Source organism: Martes martes, assembly GCF_963455335.1.
Source record: "Martes martes genome assembly, chromosome: 12".
Classification (NCBI taxonomy): Eukaryota; Metazoa; Chordata; class Mammalia; order Carnivora; family Mustelidae; genus Martes; species Martes martes.
The window spans coordinates 94148175-94167242 of NC_137900.1; the positions used below are offsets into that span (position 1 = coordinate 94148175).

At 63.4% G+C, this 19068-nt stretch overlaps 1 protein-coding gene across 1 annotated transcript; it reads right to left on the reverse strand.

Moving 5' to 3' along the window:
• Positions 1–650: 650 nt before the first annotated feature.
• LOC308353164 (ficolin-1-like) lies at positions 651–17238 on the reverse strand. Its single transcript, XM_080819913.1, has 11 exons — positions 17059–17238; positions 15299–15412; positions 15013–15066; positions 14451–14486; positions 13637–13666; positions 13121–13248; positions 12514–12643; positions 11782–11916; positions 11030–11262; positions 8236–8494; positions 651–934 (listed from the first exon to the last, which is right to left on the reverse strand). The coding sequence occupies exons 1-10, from the start codon at positions 17138–17140 to the stop codon at positions 8321–8323; spliced, it is 1116 nt and encodes a 371-aa protein (XP_080676039.1). The 5' UTR covers positions 17141–17238; the 3' UTR covers positions 651–934; positions 8236–8320.
• Between the last annotated feature and the right edge of the window lie 1830 nt (positions 17239–19068).

The window sequence follows — 19068 nt, forward strand, 5'->3', positions numbered from 1 at the left end:
GGGCTCTGGGCATCGCCCGCCTCCTCTGAGCCCCCCTCCCGGCTCCTAGGAGCCTCCTTACCCGGCCTGGCCGCCGCACCTGGCTCCGGACTCAGCTCCCCTTCTGCCGTCACAACCTGGGGGGGAGGAACCCCTTGGCTTCTCGGTCGCTGTTGTAAGCTGGACATCCCCTGCCCACACACCCGGGGCTTCCCTGTGCCCCCTCTTGCCACTGGGGGCATTGGGGGTTCTGCCGTGGGCGCGCTGGGATCGGAGGCCGCTGCCACATCTGTCTGCATCACGGCCGCCCACACGTGCCCGGAGTGCTCTGAGGGCTCGAGCAGAAGCCAGGCTGTCCGGTGTCTCAGAATCCACCAGGGAAAGTCTGCCTCTTCTCTCGTTCTCTCCCGGCCTGAGGAACATCCCCCCCTTCCCGAATAAAGTTGACCTCTGGGGGCTGTGATGGGCCCCAAACTGGTTGTGGGGTCTTACCCCAGCCTGCCAAGCTTGCTTGCTCTGAACCCCCTTCCCCTTTGCCTGGGTTCACAAGTTCTTCTAAGGCTTCAAAACCTTAGAGCATCTTATAAGAGAGGGACTTGGAAGGGGTCATCTGGTGCATTTTAGGCTCAGGCGGGTCAGGGGGAAGCAGGACACTGCTCATCAGAAGGAGATGATGTTTTAGGCTGTATTAATGAAGGCACGATGTCTAGAATTGAGGAGGAGACATCACATTCTTGTCTGCACTGGTCAGGCCACACCTGTGCCTTAGGTCCTGCATGTCACCCTTTAAAGGAACCAGGGAAGGCAAGTGGTCTGGGTCTGGTCCTGCCCATGTCCGGCCTCCTGCAACACGGAAGGCAGCTCCGTGGCTCCGAGGGAAGACGTGAGAACCAGAACCCCAGTTGTGCGTGTGTAGCATCTGCTGCTGAAGAGGCCTCGTGAGGGAAAGGCCCACCTGTGGAGAAACACAGCTGTTCACACGCAGGATCCCGGGAAGCAGGGCCCGAGAAGCTGAGGTCTTGCAGAACTGGAAAATGCTGGGCATTTCTAGACCCCAAACAGGGAGAGATGGGATTTTGTTAAAGCCCCAAGGAAAAGGACCAGGGGACCGTGTTAGGAACGAGTGGCCCTGTCTTGCACGTCACGGTCTTTGTGCTCAAGCCTGGAAGCCCCGAGCAGGCCTCCCCACGACGATCGAGGCACAGACGTGTGCACATCCATTAGCAACAAATGCAGCGTGAGAAGTGTGTCAGGAGGAGGGCGTGGAGACCGTGGACAGCAGGAGGGGCTGGTCCCCACCTCGCAGCCGCGCTCACCCACCCCGGGGGCGTCGGACAGTGACCTGGGTAGAAGACACATCTGTGCCGTCTTACAGCCCCGAGATGGGAAGGTTAAGCGGCTGGCCATTGCTCCGCTTGGCACAGAGGGGCCAGGGTATGGACGGACAGACGTGGGAAGGGCAGACCGGAGCCCGTACGTGCGCCCTAGTCCTGAGACCTGCCCGAGCGTGAGCCCACGTAGGCCCTTTCTGTTTCTCTAGCCACCCTCGAGCTCCTCCGTGGGGTTGTCATTGTCCCCGTGACTAATGAGCCATACGGGGAGGGGGCGGCCAATTAGCCGGTTCCCGGAGCTTCGCAGAAGCCTGGAAGCCCCACCCGCCCACGGCGAGATGTGGCAGGAGTCCCAGTCAGGAAGCCCGGAGAGCCAGCAGCCATCTGGAAAAGTCCATCTGTCCCAAAGCAGCAAATACGGCCCCCCCGGAGTCCCGGGCCCTCCATCACGAGAGGGGCATTCTCAGTTTTAACCGGGGCCGAACGGTAAACCATCCCATCCTGGGATCAGAAAACAGGTGCAACCGCTCTGCTTCCTGCTTTCATGCGGGAGGAAGACCGGTGGCTGCCCAGGCCCCGACCGCCCCCGAGGGCAGCCCGTGCGGCGTGACGGGGCAGTGGTCGGTGGCATCGGAGCTCCTTGGCTTGTGGGACTGGCCCTGCCTCGCTGCAGATCTCAGCTCTGGAGGGGGCCCAGCGGAGAGCAGGGCAGGAAGTTCAAAGTCCTGGATCCGGGATCCCCAGAAGGCGCCGGCTCGGGGCTGCTGGCCGGGACATCAGGGTCAGGGACAGAGTGCACATCCAAGCTAAACAAAACCCCCAAAACCATGCTGGACAGGCTGGCGAGGCCCCTGAGGCAGTGGCCTGCGCCCCTGAGTGGAGGGGTCCCACGTCTGAGGAGCTCAGGCCTGGCGGTCGGCCGGGCCCCAGGCAGCGGTGTCTGCAGGTGGCCGGTCCCGCTCTGCTGCTCCTGGCTTCGGGCCGTGTGAGCGCGATGGCGGAGACGCACTCCCCCTCAGGCCCGCGTTCTCGGCGCCTGCAGCATCTTGTTGTGCACAAGCTTGGCTGTTCTGAGCCACGGTGAGTGGAGCCTCCGTTCACTTGCCCTCAATCACCCAATAGTACCCCTACCTGTCTGAAACCCGCAGGCGATGGGTTCTAGACTGGCCTGCCCCTCGGAACCATCTGGGAGGGTCTTAAAAATACGGAGTCGAGGGCTCATTCCAGACCTACAAGACTGAGATCTCAGCGGGCAAGAGGGTCGGTGTCTGGAGACGGCTTCTTGCTGCCTCTATGACAAGGCACGTGGGAAACCCACACGCCACACCGGCGGGCATCTCCGTGGACCCCCTGTCCCCCGTGCGCCCATGAGTCCTCGGAGCCCAGGGCCAGAGCAGGCCAAAGCAGAAGCTAATCAGAGCACTAAGAACACGGAGTCGGGACCGGGGTAGCGCACGGTGGCGTGACGCACGGTGGCGTGATCTCCGTGTTTCCCATACGGGGTCACTTTCAGAGAACTCTACGTGCTTGGAACCGGCAAGCTCACCCTGGAACTTATTTCTGGAGAAAACTTCACAGACGAGGGAAAGCCGTGGCATAGACACTTTCCTTACAAAGTCACAGGTCTACCCAGTCCCCACCAGGAGGAGGGGAACAGTCCCCTCGAACGAATCCAGGGTGACCATTGAAACAAGGTGACCGGGAACCCCAGAGGGAGGGAAGCTACGGTCGGAGAACATGCTCCCCGGAGTCCACGGATGGATGAGAAACAGGGACCGGGCTCCTTATGAACTCACGACAGGCATGGGACCAGGTTCAGAGACTCTCTTCGGAGGCAGTGGCGGGGATGGGGGGTGCAGGGGACGGGGGCGGAGGAGCTGTCGGGGTGGGGTGTTGCTGGGACAGAGCCCATCTCCCCGGGGCCGCCATCGGGCACGGTGCAGGCAGGAGGCTGAGTGGGCAGGGGCCGCAGTAGCGCACAGGAGAGGGCTCGCCGACAACACCGGACCGGGGCTGGGGCTGGGGACGACAACCTGGAGAACAGACGGGAGGCGCCCAGAGCAAACTGCCCGCGTGCGAGGGGAGACCTGGGAGCAGGGGGTGGGGTGGAGGGAGTCCAGCAGGCCTCATGTACCCCTCCCAGCACAGGCACGGGGGCAGAGGGGGATCCTTAGAAACCCCGAGTAAAAGGGTCACGTGCCTTCAGAGGAGAAACCCTAAGAACTTGTGCAGAAACAAGGGCATCTCGGGGCACCCGGGCGGGGCGGGGGGGTTCGTCGGTGGGGCATCTGCCTTCAGCCCGGGGGGTGATCCCGGGGTCCTGGGGATCGAGCCCCGCATCAGGCTCCCTGCTCGGCAGGCCCTGCAGGCTCCCTGGGCCGCTCCCTCCCACGCGTGTTCGCACACGCCCTGCTCCCTGCTCACACTCAAATAAATACGTACAAAATCTTTAAAAAGAAAAGAAATACAGGCGTCTAGAAATGCTGGACGTGCCCTCCCCAGGGCTGAGAAAAACTGCCAGCCGAGAATTCCACACCCAGGGAGGAGGCTCTTTGAAAGGGAGACAAGACGAAGATGTTTCAGGAAACAAGGGGACTGAGTTTATCACCCGCAGACCCGCACCGGAAAACACACGGACAAGAGACCGAAAGAAAAACTCCAAACAAACCAACGGAAAGGAGGAAGGATCGAGAGCAAGGCACCCGGGCGAGGGGGTGGACAGGCCACGGGAGGCAGAGGGGACAGCGCCGTGGGAACGGCATCCGTGTCCATGGGGCTCCGGGGGGGAGGTGGCTGAAGCAGGGTCGGGGCAGCGATGACAAAAGGCAGGAGGTGATGCAGTTAGGGGCTTTGGCGTTCTGTGCTGGTGAAGCGACAGAGGGACCACGGGCCCCGTCCGTGAAAGGTCCAGGGCGATGCTCGGTCGCCAGCATCCGCATGGAAGGTGTAGGGGGAGGACGTACACGGGGAAGCTGGTAGAGGGGCTGTGGGGCAATGAAGACCCCAGGGGTCACGGAAGGGCCCAGAGAGCAGAGAGGAGGAGCCTGGGGACAAGGCTGTGGGAAAGCCTGCCACGCACCTGTGGGCGGGGCCATGGTGACGCTCCTGCCCCTCCCCCACACACGTGGGGCTCCACGGGCCCCGCCCCCTAGTTCTCTCCTTTCCTTCATCCCCCAGACACCCACACGGGGCAGATCTCGCCATCACCGAAATGTCCCTCTTTGGGTTTAGGAGACTCTTCCTTGTTATTTTTCCTTTTAAAATGAATGCGTGGTTTCTGAAAGCTACAAAACCACATGAGACAAAACAAAATGTAGCTCTTCCCTGATCACTGGTCATTTACGTCAGGTTATGGATCTTGCTTTTCCACTCGCAAGGCCTGCAAATCCTCACGGTCCGCTTTCCGGGGCCTTTGACGACGGCACGTTTAATTCATAACTACCCTCAACACTTCAAATTGCAATAATAAAGTGTAAAAGATTCAAATCCCTTCTTGGGCTGTTCGATCGTCTAATGAACAGAATCATCCTCGTGCTAATTAATTTTTAGAAACCTGAGTAATTTCATTCAGAAAGGCAATGAGCCCACAGCCCCCCAGGCGCCCCGCGTAGACGCGCACTAAGATTTCCACGCAGCGTTATGAGACCAAGTTACTTACACGTCTGAGGTGGGATTCGTGCGACTTTCTCCGCAACTGGGCAAATTCTTTAAACGTAAGAGTGAGATACCAAACCCGTCCAAAGTCGTAATTCTATGACTTCTTGAGTGAACAATATTTACACTTAATTCACGTCTTCCCGGGTTTCTAGGATGATTTCCTCCTAAGGAATAAGGCATCGTCCCAGGGAGTGACGTGGCTTTCCCTGGAGACTGTGGCCAGGACCGGGTGGGATCTGGCCAGTGGCTGGGCTGCAGGGGACAGCACCGAAGCAGGGAGCCGCGATGGGAGGGAAGGGCGGGCGCGTCGCCCCCGTTCCTGGACCCAGGGAGCGCGTGTTCCTTACAGCCGTGGACACAGCACGTACACGAGAGTACACCTCGTGGAAAGTGTGGCCCCGGTATTTTTAATCCCAGTGGAGCCAGCAGCAGATCGCCACCCAGGGGAGGAAACGGCGCACGGGCCCCACGCGGGCTGTCTGCATCCCGTCCCCGAAAGCCATCGCTGTCTTGGTTTCCTTGTGTCTGTTTACGGCCGAAACGCGCAGCCCCACGTACCACGTACCACGGGCCGTCTTAACTTCGAGAACAGCTTGGCGTGCGGCGGGCTCCCCAGCCCACACTCCTGAATCTGGCTCTGTTGCCGCCCTGCCTGGGCGCTCGCGTATCTCCCTCCTTGGCCACGTTCGCCCGAGCGCGCCACAGCTCTCCCGTCCTTGGGGAGCAGAAGTGCCGGCCTGTGGGGGGGTGTGTGCTCAGTTCCCAGCATTCACGCCAAACTCTTTCCCAGGTTGGTGGCATCAATCCCCAGCTCTCGGCCGGTGCGTGAGAATCCGCCCAGAGTCCAGCATCCTGCGGCAATCCGGCCATCCGCGTGAGTGCGTGATAGGACCTCCTTCTGGTTCTAATTCCCATTTCCCCGAGAGCCCATCAAACCGAGAACTTTTTAAAAATATGTCCGGGGACACCTGGGTGGCTCAGTTGGTTAAGCAGCTGCCTTCGGCTCAGGTCATGATCCCAGCGTCCTGGGATCGAGTCCCATATCGGGCTCCTTGCTCAGCGGGGAGCCTGCTTCTCCCTCAGCCTCTGCCTGCCACTCTGTCCGCCTGTGCTCCGCGTTCTCTCTCTCTGACAAATAAATTAAAAATATGTCCGTGCTGTGGATATCATCTTTTGGGAAGCATCTGTTCAAATCTCTTACCTACTTCGTACTGAGCTGTCCTAATGCTCTGACTGACCTTGGGAGTTCAAGTTCCGGACGCGAGGCTGCTTTCCCTTCTGACAGTTTGCCGTAGGGAGAATCATAGAACCGCCGCGACAGGTTCCCACCCTAATCCCCACACCTCGTGGACTGTGTCACCTTACATGGCCAAAGGGAGTTGGCAGATGGCATGAAGTTAAGGACCCCAAGATGGGGGACGGTCCTGGGTGGTGCAGGGGACCAACCCGACCTCCTTTTCTCCCAAGCAGAGAGGCTTTCCCGGCTGTGCTCAGAGGGAGATGGGGCCCCGGGAGCAGGGCCGGGAGGAGATGTCGCGGCTGTGAGGCTGGGGGAAGGGGCCTCAGCCGAGGAACACCAGTGGGCTCTAGAGGCTGGAAAGAGCAGAGCATCAGACGCCCCCCTCGAGTCCCCGTAGGAACACGGCCCTGCTGGTGACTCACGTCCTGCCCAGTGAGACCCAGGTAGGACTTCGAATGCACAGAATGCCTTTCCGTCCCTCTAAGCCACCAGGGCTTCGGTAACGAGCTGCGGCAGCCGCGGAAGTCTGGACGTCCACGTGGTGGGGCGAGTGTCTGGGTCTGCTACGTCCCTTCTGTTCTCGTGAGGTGCTCCTTGGTAGACACGGGCTTGGATTTCAACGTGGCCCAATGATCGGCTTGTACCCTGGTGTCTGCTGCTTCTAAAATCCCAGTAAAGGGTCAGTCCCTGGCCTGAGGACGGGAAGCGGTCCTCGCTCGAGGTCTGCAGGGACCTGGGGCTGCGGCGCGCGCGGCGGCCCCGCGTCTCTCAGCGGGTGCAGGGTGCCTTCCCAGGGCTGTCCAGCTGCTCTCTGACCAGCTGAAACGTTCCTATGGAATCCTTTCCCCCTTTCTGAGGAGACTTTTCCAAGTTCAAAGGGACCTGTGGGGCGGCCTGAAGATGCTGTGGAGTGGGGAGGGCTGCAGGAAACTCGGGGTGAGCGGGAGGGGGCTCCCCGGGTCAGTCAGGGGGGACGTGAGGCTGGGGGCTGCTCAGCAGGGGGCCCCTCCCCAGCCGAGCGGGCTCAGAAGCACCCGCTGGACCAGAGCTGGGGCCGCGGCCCTTGGCGGCCGTTCTCAGAAAAGCAAATGAAACTGGGCAAAAAAGGAAAAAAACAAACCCTAGGTCTGTCAGAGAAGCAAACCCTGAAAAACATCCTCTTCCTGCTGCGGCGCCGTGGGTGTGTGCGTCGGTCACACGGATGGGCCCGAAGGGCTCGGAGATGAGCAATTCCCAGGGCTGGGCGGCGAGGGGCGGAAGGGATGGCGGATGCCGGTTTTCACTGGGGCCAGCATCGCCGTGCTGGGGGCTCGCCGCGGGCCCCGCGCTCCACGGGCCGCACCGTCGTCTCCAACCCCTCATAGCTGTGACTGCGGCCTCCGGCCTCCCCCCCGACCTCCAGCTGATGCCCTTCGAGAAGCGCTTATGGGCACTCCCCTGCAAAGATGGTTCAGGGAGGACAGGTGACCCCCTGGGTACCCCCCGCTGGTACCGCTCAGCACAGGCTGAAGAACTCAGCTCATCGTCCTTGTGCGACCTCGGACAACCAGCTGCTCGGGGGAGGGGTGTGCAGGGCTGGTGTGGAAAGGGCCCTGCCTTCAGAAGCCTGAGCCCTGCGTCCCTGTAGCGCCTCCCTCCCTCTGCAGGGGCGTCCACGGAGCTCCCGGGGAGGGACAGTCTGCCCAGGCCTCGGAGGCACACGGCCCTCCTTCTCAAGGTACATTGCACCCACTGCTCCCCCAGGACCCTGAGGACTGCCAGGGCTGTCCCCTCTCTGGCCAGTGTCTTTAGTCCTCTGCCTGGGCTGCCGTGGTCACCCCCAGCGGGAGCAGCAAGCCTCATCCGGGGCTGCCTGCTCTGTCTTCAGCCCTGCGCAGGAACCCACCCCCGCCTCGGCAGCACCACCCCCCCCCCAGTCTCCCTAGACCCCCTACAAAATGGGGGCAACAGGCCCTGCCCGGGGCTTTCCTCAGCCTCCCCCATGAGACTGTGTGACTCACGGTGCACAAGCTCCCGGGCTCCTCTTACCTGTTCTGCCCACCCGAGCGCACAGCTGTCCGCAGCCCCGGGCTCCAGAGTTCAGGGGCTCCTGTCGCGGGAGTTCTCAGGACCCTCAGGGAACACAGGTCCGCGGCATTCCCGGAGCGCGCGCTGTAGGAAGTGTCCCGCGCCACGAGCACAGTCTGAAAACCAGGCTCGAGGAATCGATGTGAGATCGGCGTCTTCTTCCGCAGCCCATGGGGAGGAGGTTGGGGGCCTCAGCCCCACACACATGCTGCTCGCTGTCCTGCCGGCACAGATGGAGAAGCCGGGACTCAGGGTGCGGAAGCCCCAGCCCGGGGTCGCCCGGCACACACTGGGCCGGGTCGGACCGGGACGCAGGTTCCCTTGGCGCGGCAGCCCGGGCCCCTCTGCCTGGGCGGACACTCGCCGGCACCGCTCCGCGAAGGCCCGCACTTCTCGGCCTCGCCTGCCATCTCCAACGAGCTGTAATCGGCCAATTTGGCAGTTGCCCTTGAAGTCTGCAGGGTCTACACAGAGCTCTGCTGGGGTCCACGGCTCAGGGGTCCCACCACATGGGGGAGGCCTTGTAGATCAGGGGGATCACGGCCTGGCTCCTGCTTGGTCCCTCAGAGCACAGGGGGCACGTGTGGGCGGCCGTGATGCAGACAGACGTGGCAGCGGCCTCTGATCCCGGACCGCCCACGGCAGACCCCCGACAACCTCAGTGGCAAGGGGGTGTCACAGGGAAGCCCCGAGTGGATGGGCAGGGGATGTCCAGCTTACAACAGCGACCGAGAAGCCAAGGGGTTCCTCCCCCCCAGGTTGTGACGGCAGAAGGGAAGCTGAGTCCGGAGCCAGGTGCGGCGGCCAGGCCGGGCAAGGAGGCTCCTAGGAGCCGGGAGGGGGGCTCAGAGGAGGCGGGCGATGCCCAGAGCCCACACCATGATCACTGACCACTGCGTCTATCGCGGACCCCAAGCTTCGCACCCACTGACCTAACTCCAGAGTCCGCAAAGCCATCCCGTTCCCCCAGTCACAGGAGAACGCAGAGAGGGCAAGCGATGGCCCGAGGTCACACCGCCTGCAAAGCCCAGGCAGACGCAGAGCTGAGCACAGCCCCAGTGAAACAAACAGTTGCTTCTTCTGGATGGAGGCAGCTCCGCTCTGGGACCCTGACCTTGGGAGTCCCAAGGCCCAGCGGTCGCAGACAGCGCCGGGAGGCCAGAGTGGGCTTTCAAGCATGGGTGGACGACTGGCCAGGTCAGGGACCTGCCTTGCACCATAATGACACGGCTCTGGAGAGACGAAGTATTTTCTCAAGGTTTAATTGTTTCTTTGAGATCCCGGCTTCCTGAAGGAAGGTCATTCCTGGGGGACCCCATTTCCAGGGCTGCAAGGTCAGGGCACGGGAGACCCTAAGCTCCGAGTGCCGCCGTGCGCACGGGGACATGGTCCTCACTGCACAGGGCTGGGTCGGGCGGTGGCCCTTCCTCCCCTGGTTTGGGGCTGAGGATGGGGTCCCGCATGGGCTCCCCCCAGAGCGGGGGCGGGTCAGGGAGCCCGAGGCCAGGGCAGTGGTTCCAGATCCTCGGGACACAGCTCCCTCCAGGAACGGAGAGAAAACCACGCACGTGGTCCAGGAGGATCCAGACACGCCACACACACCGTCTGCTAGAAGCTCTGCGTGGCTCTTACACCAGCGAACCCCTGGGAGGGCCCTGGTGGGCAAGGAAGGTGGGATCCCCCTTGAGCCCTCCCAGATTCTCTACAAGTAGACCACAAAGTCAGACCGGTCACGGGGGTCTGGGGGACGCGAACGGCACACCGGGCCAAGTGCCAGCCGTTGCGGGGACCCGCTGCCCATGCTAAGGATGGGGTCCCCTGAGGGCCCATGGGGTGGCGGGGTGGCAGAGAGGGCTGACCAGGCTGCTCGGCAGACACAGGCTCCTGGGCTAATGCCCCTTTCGCCTCTCCGATGGCCTGCCGGCTTGGAGGCGGGGGCCTGTCCGTGCCCCGCGTGCCTGCCGGCCAGGTGTGGGGACGCCTGACCCTGGACCCTCGGACCGTGCGACCCTCCGCCAGGCTGCTGAGAGCAGCCACACGTGCTGCCTATACCCCCTCGGTCTTGTTCCTGCCCAGGGACCCGCAGGCCTATGGTCAGCCTTGCTCGATGTCTGAGGCTGTGCCAAGTGCGTCCCACAGGAGCCCGGGAGGGGGTGGGGAGGCTGAGTAGGGGACCTGGGGCCGGGGCTGGGCCTGGGACAGGCCAGGTCACCACTGACCTCGCGTCAGCAGGCACTTTCTCAAGGGCTGCCTGGGGAAGACTGTAGGACTTATGGTTGTGGGCACGTGGTCTGTGTCCCTGTCGCTCTGCGGTGTCAGCAGCTTAAAGGCCGGGGGAACAGAGACCGTGGCCACCAGCACGCGGAGGCAAAGGGCAGGGCCACCGTCCTGTGCGCCAACTCCTGACCCAAGAGCCCCAGAAACTCCCTCAGCGTCCATGGTGGGGCGGGAACCAAGGAACAGAGGTGGCGTGACCCGTGGTCAGGGAAAGGCAGGTGGCGACCACGTGTGCCGAGCGAGGAAGCAGATGTCTTTATTGAGAAAATGCGTGGCTGCCGAGATCAGGGTTCCCTGCTCTCACCGGCTTGGAAGAGAGAAGGGGCGTTAGTGTGGGTTAAAGGCACAAAGCAGACAGGGTCCCTGGAGGGACCAGGCCGAGGACCCAGAGCCCGAGCTCCCTGCCCTGAGAGGGTCCAGACCAGCCCTCCCTGAGGCCACTGTGTGCGTGGACGGCCCCGCGCTACACGGGCCTCACCATCATCTCCGACACCTTGTAGCTGTAGTTGTAGCCTTTCCCTGACTTCCAGTTAATGCCGTTTGCCAAGGTCTCATGGGAGCCCGGGAGGTAGAGACCATTGAGATTCGACAGGTGACATGTATAGTACCACCAGGCCCCCTGGTAGCGCTCAGCACAGTTTTCTGGACTTGAGTCATTGTCCTGGTCCTTGGTGGAGAAGGGGTGGTTGTTGTGGTATGTCAGGGAATCACCTGCACGGAGGGAGAGTGGGCCGTTTTATTTGGATCCTAGTTCTAGGCAAGAACTGCAGGGACCAGGAGCTCGAGTCGTGCACTGCACAACTCTAGAGGATGCCTGTGAAGCCCTGCTCTCTGGGACAGTGATACTGGTCTTCCGGAATCCCGTCTGTCCCTCCCGGCTGGCAGGCACCCTGTCCTGGAGGGAGGCCACTCCCGGCCCTGGGCTCCCTGGTTGCTCAGCAGAGAGCACCAGGCACCGTGGAGCAGGAACCCGGGATCCACAGAGATGGGCTCTGTTATCACCCTGTCCCTGTTTGTGTCAATAGTGGCAGAAAGAAGAAGAGCCCCTCTCCCTGCACTTTCTACTGAATGGGTCCCATCCACCTGGTGGGGCCCCTGAGGTGTGGGTAGGGAGAGCCACGTCTGGCTGCTGCCTCCGCTCTCCCTGAGGAAGAGGCAGAGGCAGAGCCGGGACAGGAAGCAGGTGCCTCTTCGCTGGCGCCCAAGCCCTGGCCCAGGGCGGACACTCACCCGCGCTGCCCCCCGCGAAGGCTCCCAGGAGAAGCCTGTACTTCTCGGCCTCGCCCGCCATCTGGAACGAGCTGTACTTGGCAAACTGGCGGTTGCCCTCGAAGTCCACGAGGTCTACCCGGAGCTCGCTGGTTCCTGGGGCAGAGAGGCTGTGAGGTCCCAGCAGAGGGACGGTCGACCCAGGGCTGGCAGGTGGGAATTTAGGGACGGGCGGAGGGGCTGTGTGGACCCGGCATCCGGGGTTGGCACAGTCACGGAAGACGTCCGTGGGTATAGGACGGGCCGTGGAAACCACTTGCCAAGGGTCCTTCTGCCCCCGACATGCCCTCCTCGTGCTCACGCGCTAGAGCACGACACTATGCTCCGTCAACGGTGTGCCTTTTCCCGGCGGGTTGGGACGTCCGTCCCAGCCCCGTGCGGTAACTGCTCGCGCGTTCCTGCGGTGGGAAGGTCGTGTGCTCCCTGGGGCCGGTGTGTCAGGAGAGGTGGGATCAGGGCTGGACGTGGAGCCCACCCCCGAGGCCTCTGGTCCCTCCTGTCCCGGGATCTGAGAGGCCGGTGGCGTCGCGCTTGCCGGAGTCCCTCACCTCGGTCCTAACGGGCTCCCACCTGGTGTGTGAGCTGAAGGCGTGGCTCCCGCGCATAGGGGGGCCCGGAACAGAGCGAGCCCCCGGCAGGAGGAGGGCGGGGTCCTCGGCTCGGGGTGGGGGCAGGTGGAGGTCGGGGACGTACCCTGGGCGGTCAGGGCGTGGATGTTGTCATTCCCCAGCCAGAACTCCCCCAGCTGACTGCCGAAGCCCCGCTTGTACGCGGCCCAGTCGCGATAGAAATCCACGGAGCCGTCGCTCCTTCGCTGGAGCACCTGCGGGCGGCGGGAGGGCTCGGGGACGGGGCCCTGCACGGGTCTGAGGCTCGGGGCCCACCCTATGGGGGGAGGCCTTGTGGCTCAGGGGTCATCCCAGCCGAGCGCCCGGCATGGCTGTGCGGCCTCGTGTCCCACCCCGGGGTGGGCCGAGCCCACAGCTGAGGGAGGGGGAAACCGCAGGACAGAGAGGGTGGGTGACAAGCCCGACGCCACACAGCTGGAGGTCTGGGCTCCCTCTGGGCCCCGCCCCAACGTTGCAGTCCCTCCCGAACCGTTTATGCCCCATCAAGGCGTGTGGTTCGCCCCGGCCTGGGCCAGGGGGACGGGGCGGCCTCACGGGGGGATCCGGACATTTTGACAACGGTCACACGATAGTGTCCTCCCTGCGAGCGGACAAGCTGCTCTGTGGGATTCCCGGGCAGAGCCCACTGTGCCCCCGCACCACTGGGCCGTCCCCTGGCCGCCGACACTCACGGTCCACCCCCCGCCGTCCGTGTCCATGTCGCACAGCACGGTCAGCGGCCGGCAGTCGGGCAGGTAGACGGTGTACCAGCCGGTCAGGGAGTCACCCCTCGTGAGAAGGTCCTTGCAGGTCCGAGGTGCTGGGACAGACCCGGAGGCTGATGTCAGGCAGGGCACCCTGGGCCGGGTGCGGCGGGGAGTGGGGGCGTCTGGACGGGTGGGGAGGTGGAGGGGACCCTGGGCCTGGACAGACTCTAAGGCCCGGGCCCCCAGCCGTGACAGCCAAGCCTAGTCTACCTGGCCATCCCCTCCCAGGGCCGCCCCACCTGAGTCCGTGGACCCCTGGTCTTCAGGGGACATCTGGGCTTCCCGAGATCATTGCCAGGTGCCAGCGGCCCATTGCCTAGTAGCCGCGGGAGGGAAACGTGTCTAAGAGTGTGTGGTCCTTGGATTCTGGAACCCGGCTGAGCGTGGGGCTGGCCTCTGGTGAGCGGGGAGCGTGCGGAGGTCGGTGGCATGGTCAGTCACCTGTGTCACAGGACTGAGGCGCAGGCTCTCCTGTTCGTGGGGACAGGACACGCACATCACGGTCTAGCAATGGGCGCCCCCGTTCCCTTCAGCCACAGGTGCTCCGTGGCCGGCACACAGCATGGACATACGGTCAGGATCTGTCCAGGGCAGATCGTCCAGTCCCAGCGATGGGCTCTGGGACCGCCCGTCCCTGGGAGCGGGTCTACTAGGCCCCTGTGTCCAGCCTGGGCTGGGCCCGAGGGGCAGCACTGTCACTGAGGGTCCCGCCATGCACCCCGAGCCGGCCATCTCCTCAGGACCCCGGGTCCTCTGTGGCGCGGGAATCGACTCGTCTGGGTCTCTCTGGTCTGCGTCAGCTCCCCCCACTGTCCCTCTGAGCCTCTGCCGGGGGAGACCCTGGGGGGGTGTCGGGCATTCGGGTCTGTGCCCCAGGCCTGCCCTCTTAACTTGTGCGCAGAGCACGGGACTGGGTTTTGAGTTTGTGAGTGGCCTTTTCTGCCTCTTACAATCTGTCTGATAAATGAGAGTAAACAGGCGAAGGTAGGGGCAGTGTCCACATGCAGCAGTAACGCTGTCTTGTCATCCCTTGGGTCCCCGCGGGCAGACGCCGGGCTCTGCACCCTCACGGACCGGGCCAGCGAACCCAGCCCTGACCCAGACCCTGGGCGCCTCCCCAGCATTTCCCTGATGGAAGAGGGACTCGGGTCTGAGACCCTCCCGCAGCAGATGCTGCCAGGCTGACTGCGGCCTCGGGGACCCCCACGTGGACAAAGCCCGCTGACACACCCCCAGGACTGGGAGCCCGACTCACCTTTCTCCCCGCACACTCCTTTGTCCCCTCGGTCCCCTGGAGCAGAGACAGGAAGATAGGACCCCCGACACAGGGGGCTGTGGTCAGGGAGAGGCCACCTGGGCGCTCAGACACCCACCGTCTGCTCTGCCCTCAGGGGTCTGTGGGGGCCGAGCCCCAGGCCTCCAGCTCTGGGCAGGGCACCCTCATTGCTCTGCTGGCTTTCCAAGGGTTCCAATGCCAGGGTCTCCAAGCATCGGAGGAGCCCCGAGGCCTGGGATCCGATCCCCGGGAAGGAGAGGTCCCTGTGGACCACGTTCCCCGGGTCAGGACTCTGGTCACGCGCTAACTTGAGGCTCCTCGGAAATACGACCCGAGCCCCGCTGTCCCTCTGTCTGCCTCCGTGTTCCTCCTCCGTCTCTCTCTCTCTCCCTCTCTCTCTCTGTCCTCTTCCCTGTGTCCCTGTGTCCCCATGTCCCCGTGTCCCCGTCTCCCTGTCCCTCTGTCTGTGTTCCTCTCTCCTTTCTCTGTGGACATAGCCCGGGGGCCCGCGAGAGGCCGTCGCCCTTCATCCCGTTGTTACCTTTGGGTCCCGGTGGTCCTGCCTTGCCAGGGACTCCAGGGGACCCGGGTGCTCCTGCAAATTCCAGAGTACGGGCCTCATGGGCAAAGGTGCAGCCGCCACAATCACACGTGAGTTCTCTGTCCCGAGTCCTACGGCCCGCCTGGCGCCACTTATTCACAGAACCGCTGCCCCTGGGTGGACGGAGCAGCCATGGCCACTAGGCAGCCAGGAGCCTAGCCCACCTCCGGGTCTCACTGGAGACGATCGGGCGCTCGGTCACCCCGCTCCGGCCCGGGGCACGTACCTCTCTCTCCATGGACGCCTGCGTCTCCTTTGGGCCCTGCGGGCCCGGGCAGCCCCGGGCAGCCCCGGAGGATGCTGAGCTTGTCGGAGCCCTCCAGCCCCAGCACCTTCACCTCTGCAGGGAAACACGGAGTGAAGGTCAGTGCCTTCCCCCTGCGCCTGGTGGCTCAGCGGGTCCCGCACACTGGCCGCCCGTTCCGAGGCTTGTGCCTGCGTGCTGACCTCGGGCCCGGGCAGACCGCCGGGGACCCCCGCGGGGTCAGCCTGGAGGCGGGTTTCTCGAGTTTGGGGTAGACTTGCTCTATCCCCTCTCTGCCCTGCTGTGTGTGCGGGTCAGGCCGGAGGAGATGGCCTGGGAGCCCTCCCTGCTGAGGCAACCCGGCTCCTCAGTGCTGTGTGTCCCCGGACAAGTCGCTCAACCCCTCTGGGCTTCTGTCCTCTGGGCCCCGAGAGCATCGGACGAGGGCTGCGGGGGGTAAACACCAGATGGTGCCCCTGTTAGAATCCGAGCAGGATCCATGGCGTTTGGAAAGAGCTTCCTGCACCCCGGGGACTCTCGGGAGATACGAACAATGAGTATTGAGAAGAAACTTGGGGAATTGGAGTCCCTGTGGGAAATTCACCCCCAGACCTCAGGCGTGTGCTCGCAGACGTCCTGCGCCAGAAGGGGTCCCTGTGGGTGCCCTGGAGAGGGCGTGCTGGCTCCCAGGACACAGAGCTGGGCCCGCAGAGCTGGGAGCGGAGGGTTATTTACTTGGTGGAGTTGAATCGTGTGGATGACGAAGCTCGGAGATGCCTCTAGAAGGCCTGCGGGTGCCGTGGGGGGGGGGGCACGGACACCACAGGCTCCTCGGAGGACACGGCAGCTGCCACCACCTGGGGTCTCTTGGGTCCTCACCTCACTGCTCAGGTCAATGTAGACTTCATGTTTATTTTTGCTTAATTTTTTTCTCGTTAAAAAAGAATACTTGGCTATTTTAGGCACATTAGGAAACAAGACGTATTTACGGAAAAAAATTAACTGTCCCCTGATATCCCCTAAGTTCCCATGTGTGTTTCCAGCCTCACGCATCAGACCTCTCTTGGGACACTCAGTGTAAGTTGTGTCCCCATCCTGCCCGACCCCACTGGCGAGGAGCAGAGTGGCCTGTGGACGCTTGAACGTGCACCTGTGCCGTCCCCCCTGGTCCAGAACCTCCCATGGCCCAGCCCAGCTGGAACGGCTTGTGAGAGCCGCTAGTCGGGGAAAGCCTGCCCCGTCCTGCCCCCTCAGAGCCATGGTGTGACTCCCCTGTCCCCAGAACCTGTGAGCCACAGAACATTGGCTGTGAGGTCTCCCAGCGCCAGTGCCAAGGGCACAGAATCTGACCCAGGGGCGTCCCACCTTCGGCCTTCACACACCCCAAGCAGTGGGACCTGAGGATCATCTCTGGCTCATGAACCCTGGTGACAGTCGCCCCGGCTCGTGGACCCTGCTGACGCCCCCCCGGCTCGTGGACCCCGAGACCCAGAGGAGAAGGATCCCGCACAGGGCTCCCTGCCGACGGCGTGGGCCAGGGGTGCCGACCACCTCTGGTGGGGCTGCGTCTCCTCCTTTGCTCACCAGCCTCCTTTTCTGGAAAAGGACACTTCAAACGCGCTATCACGAGGAATAATGAAGGGATGCTGGCGGCGGGCTGAGCTCGGGCCTGGCATGCGAGTGGAGGCCGCCAGCAGTCAACCTGGTCCTGGTCCGTGCGGCAACCCTGGCGTCTGACTCACCCGGACAGGTGTCGGCGGCGGCCCAGGCCCCGGTGCACAAGAGCACGACGAGGGCCGTGATGGCAGCTCCTCTCCACTCCATGGCTCTGGTCTGTGCGGCTGCGGGAGCTCCTGGGCTCTCTGAGGCCGCGGCCGCCGCCTTAACCTCTGGTTTTATTTCTCACGGTGGCCACTTCCTCCCAAGGCCGGAGGTGACCCAGCCCCACACCCTACTTGATGAGCGTCCTGTGTGACGACCTCACTTCCCCTCGGCAGGGACACTCTCCCCAGGAGAAGGCCCCCAGGAGTGTGTGGGACAGGGCCAGCCTGCCTGTGTGCGTCCCAGAGGAATGCCCAGGCCGCAGGCCCTCATCCCCCAGCTCTGAGGGACGAGTGTCGGGGCCTCCCCACGTTGCCAGGCTTCGGAGAGCCATTCGCTGGCGGGCAGCGGAGTCAAGTCTCCAGCGGGTCCAAGGGGAGGGAAGGGCAGAGCGGACGCCGCTGGAAAGTCCCTGGCCCGGGTGCCAAGTGTGGCCTCCGACCAACTGCCCTGGGAAGGGGTGTGGGAGGCCAGGCCAGTGACGCAGACAGAGGACAGGCTCTGGGCCACACGGGGGGAGCTGCAGGCTGGGGGAGCGGGCGGGGGCGGGGGAAGGTCACACTTAGTTGCCCTGGGCCGTGCGACACCGGCCCCAGGCAGGTGCATCCCAGCGGGGGAGTTAGCAGTCGGCCTGCGTCCCCACCCCCCCCACCAGTAGCCCCTGTCCAGGCGTGACCTTAGAACTGTGACCCCCAGTGAGACCACAGCCTGTGAAGGTCAGGCATCCCTTGGAGGTCATCTCAGTGCCCGCGAGCCGCGTGATCCTAGCGGCTCGGAGGGTCCTGCGGCCTCTTGCGGGTTCAGGGGAGAGACCCAAGGGGAACCAGGCGTCTCCGCTACCCTGGGCGGCTTGGAGTGTGGCCCAGGTGCCATCATCCTGGGGCAGGAGAGGGGTGGCCCCTTGGGCAGAGGACCTGCTTCAGGAGAGGTGACCCGGCTTCAGAGAAACCTCCAAAGGTCTAGCAGTCTGTGACTGGCTGTCTGCATGTAGGGTCACTCCTGGCCTCGTGGCCGGCTGAGTACATGCGCACACGGGTGGCATCCCGGCTCCCTTGGCAGGGGGCTATCTTCAGGAGGATGAGGCATGTCAGGACAAGCCTCTCCCCAGTGTCCTTTTTATCAAGTACCCACAAGCTGCAAATAAGCCACAGGCCCACGGGGCCTATCTTGGGAGGGCACATCCCATTACCCTCAACCTGGGCTGGTCCAAGGTGGGGAGAGGCCACACCCCAGCGGCGGGGAGAGACACGCTCCCTGGGCACCCACGGAACCAGACCTCCCTCGGGGGTCTGCCCTCAAAGTTTGGGGCGGGACAGATGCAGACGGTGAGTCCCGCCGGAGCCACAGCTGGAAGCCGCAGTGTCCTGCCTGCGTGGCCCGGCTCCGCCATCGGGGACGGCCCTCCCACAGCATGAGGGCAGGTCGAGGGACCGAAACACACGGTCCAGACACTGGAGCATAAAGCCTCGACGGTCCGGTGTTCTGAGCGTTGGTCACAGGGACGAGAATCTGGCCTGTTAGAGGGACGACCGGACAGTCCAGGTGAAAATGGGAGCCGGGGTCGCAGACCCAGCCGGTGACCTCGTGCAGAAAGAGCGTTTCGGCTGTGGAACGGGAGCCGAGCCCTGGGTTCCTCACATCGGTCTGTTTGCCTGGTTAGTTTTCTCAAGGTCAGCTGAAGCCCGCGGCTTCCGTTAAGGGCAGACAAGCAAAGGCTGGAGAGAGAACTGGGAGACGTTCACTTCGCCAACGCACTGATGACGTTTTCAGCCGAAATTCCCTAAGTGAGCGAATAGAACAAGGATTACTCATGGGGCCTCCAAGAGAGCCCGAACACGTGCCTCTTACACCCGGAGGAGCTCGGATCCCTGGACTCCGGAAGTTACGACTCTAACTCTCGGAACAGATCTCACTTGGATTCACCGTAAAGA

Bases quoted from the DNA above. Each gene is read 5' to 3' on its own strand.
- LOC308353164 (XM_080819913.1), bottom strand. From the start codon at position 17,140: ATGGAGTGGAGAGGAGCTGCCATCACGGCCCTCGTCGTGCTCTTGTGC. The intron at 11,263-11,781 runs GTGAGTGTCCGC...CCCTCCGTGCAG, and splicing joins CTTCGCGGGGGGCAGCGCGG to GTGATTCCCTGACATACCAC. The intron at 8,495-11,029 runs GTGAGGCCCGTG...CTGTGCCGGCAG, and splicing joins ACAAGGTGTCGGAGATGATG to GACAGCGAGCAGCATGTGTG.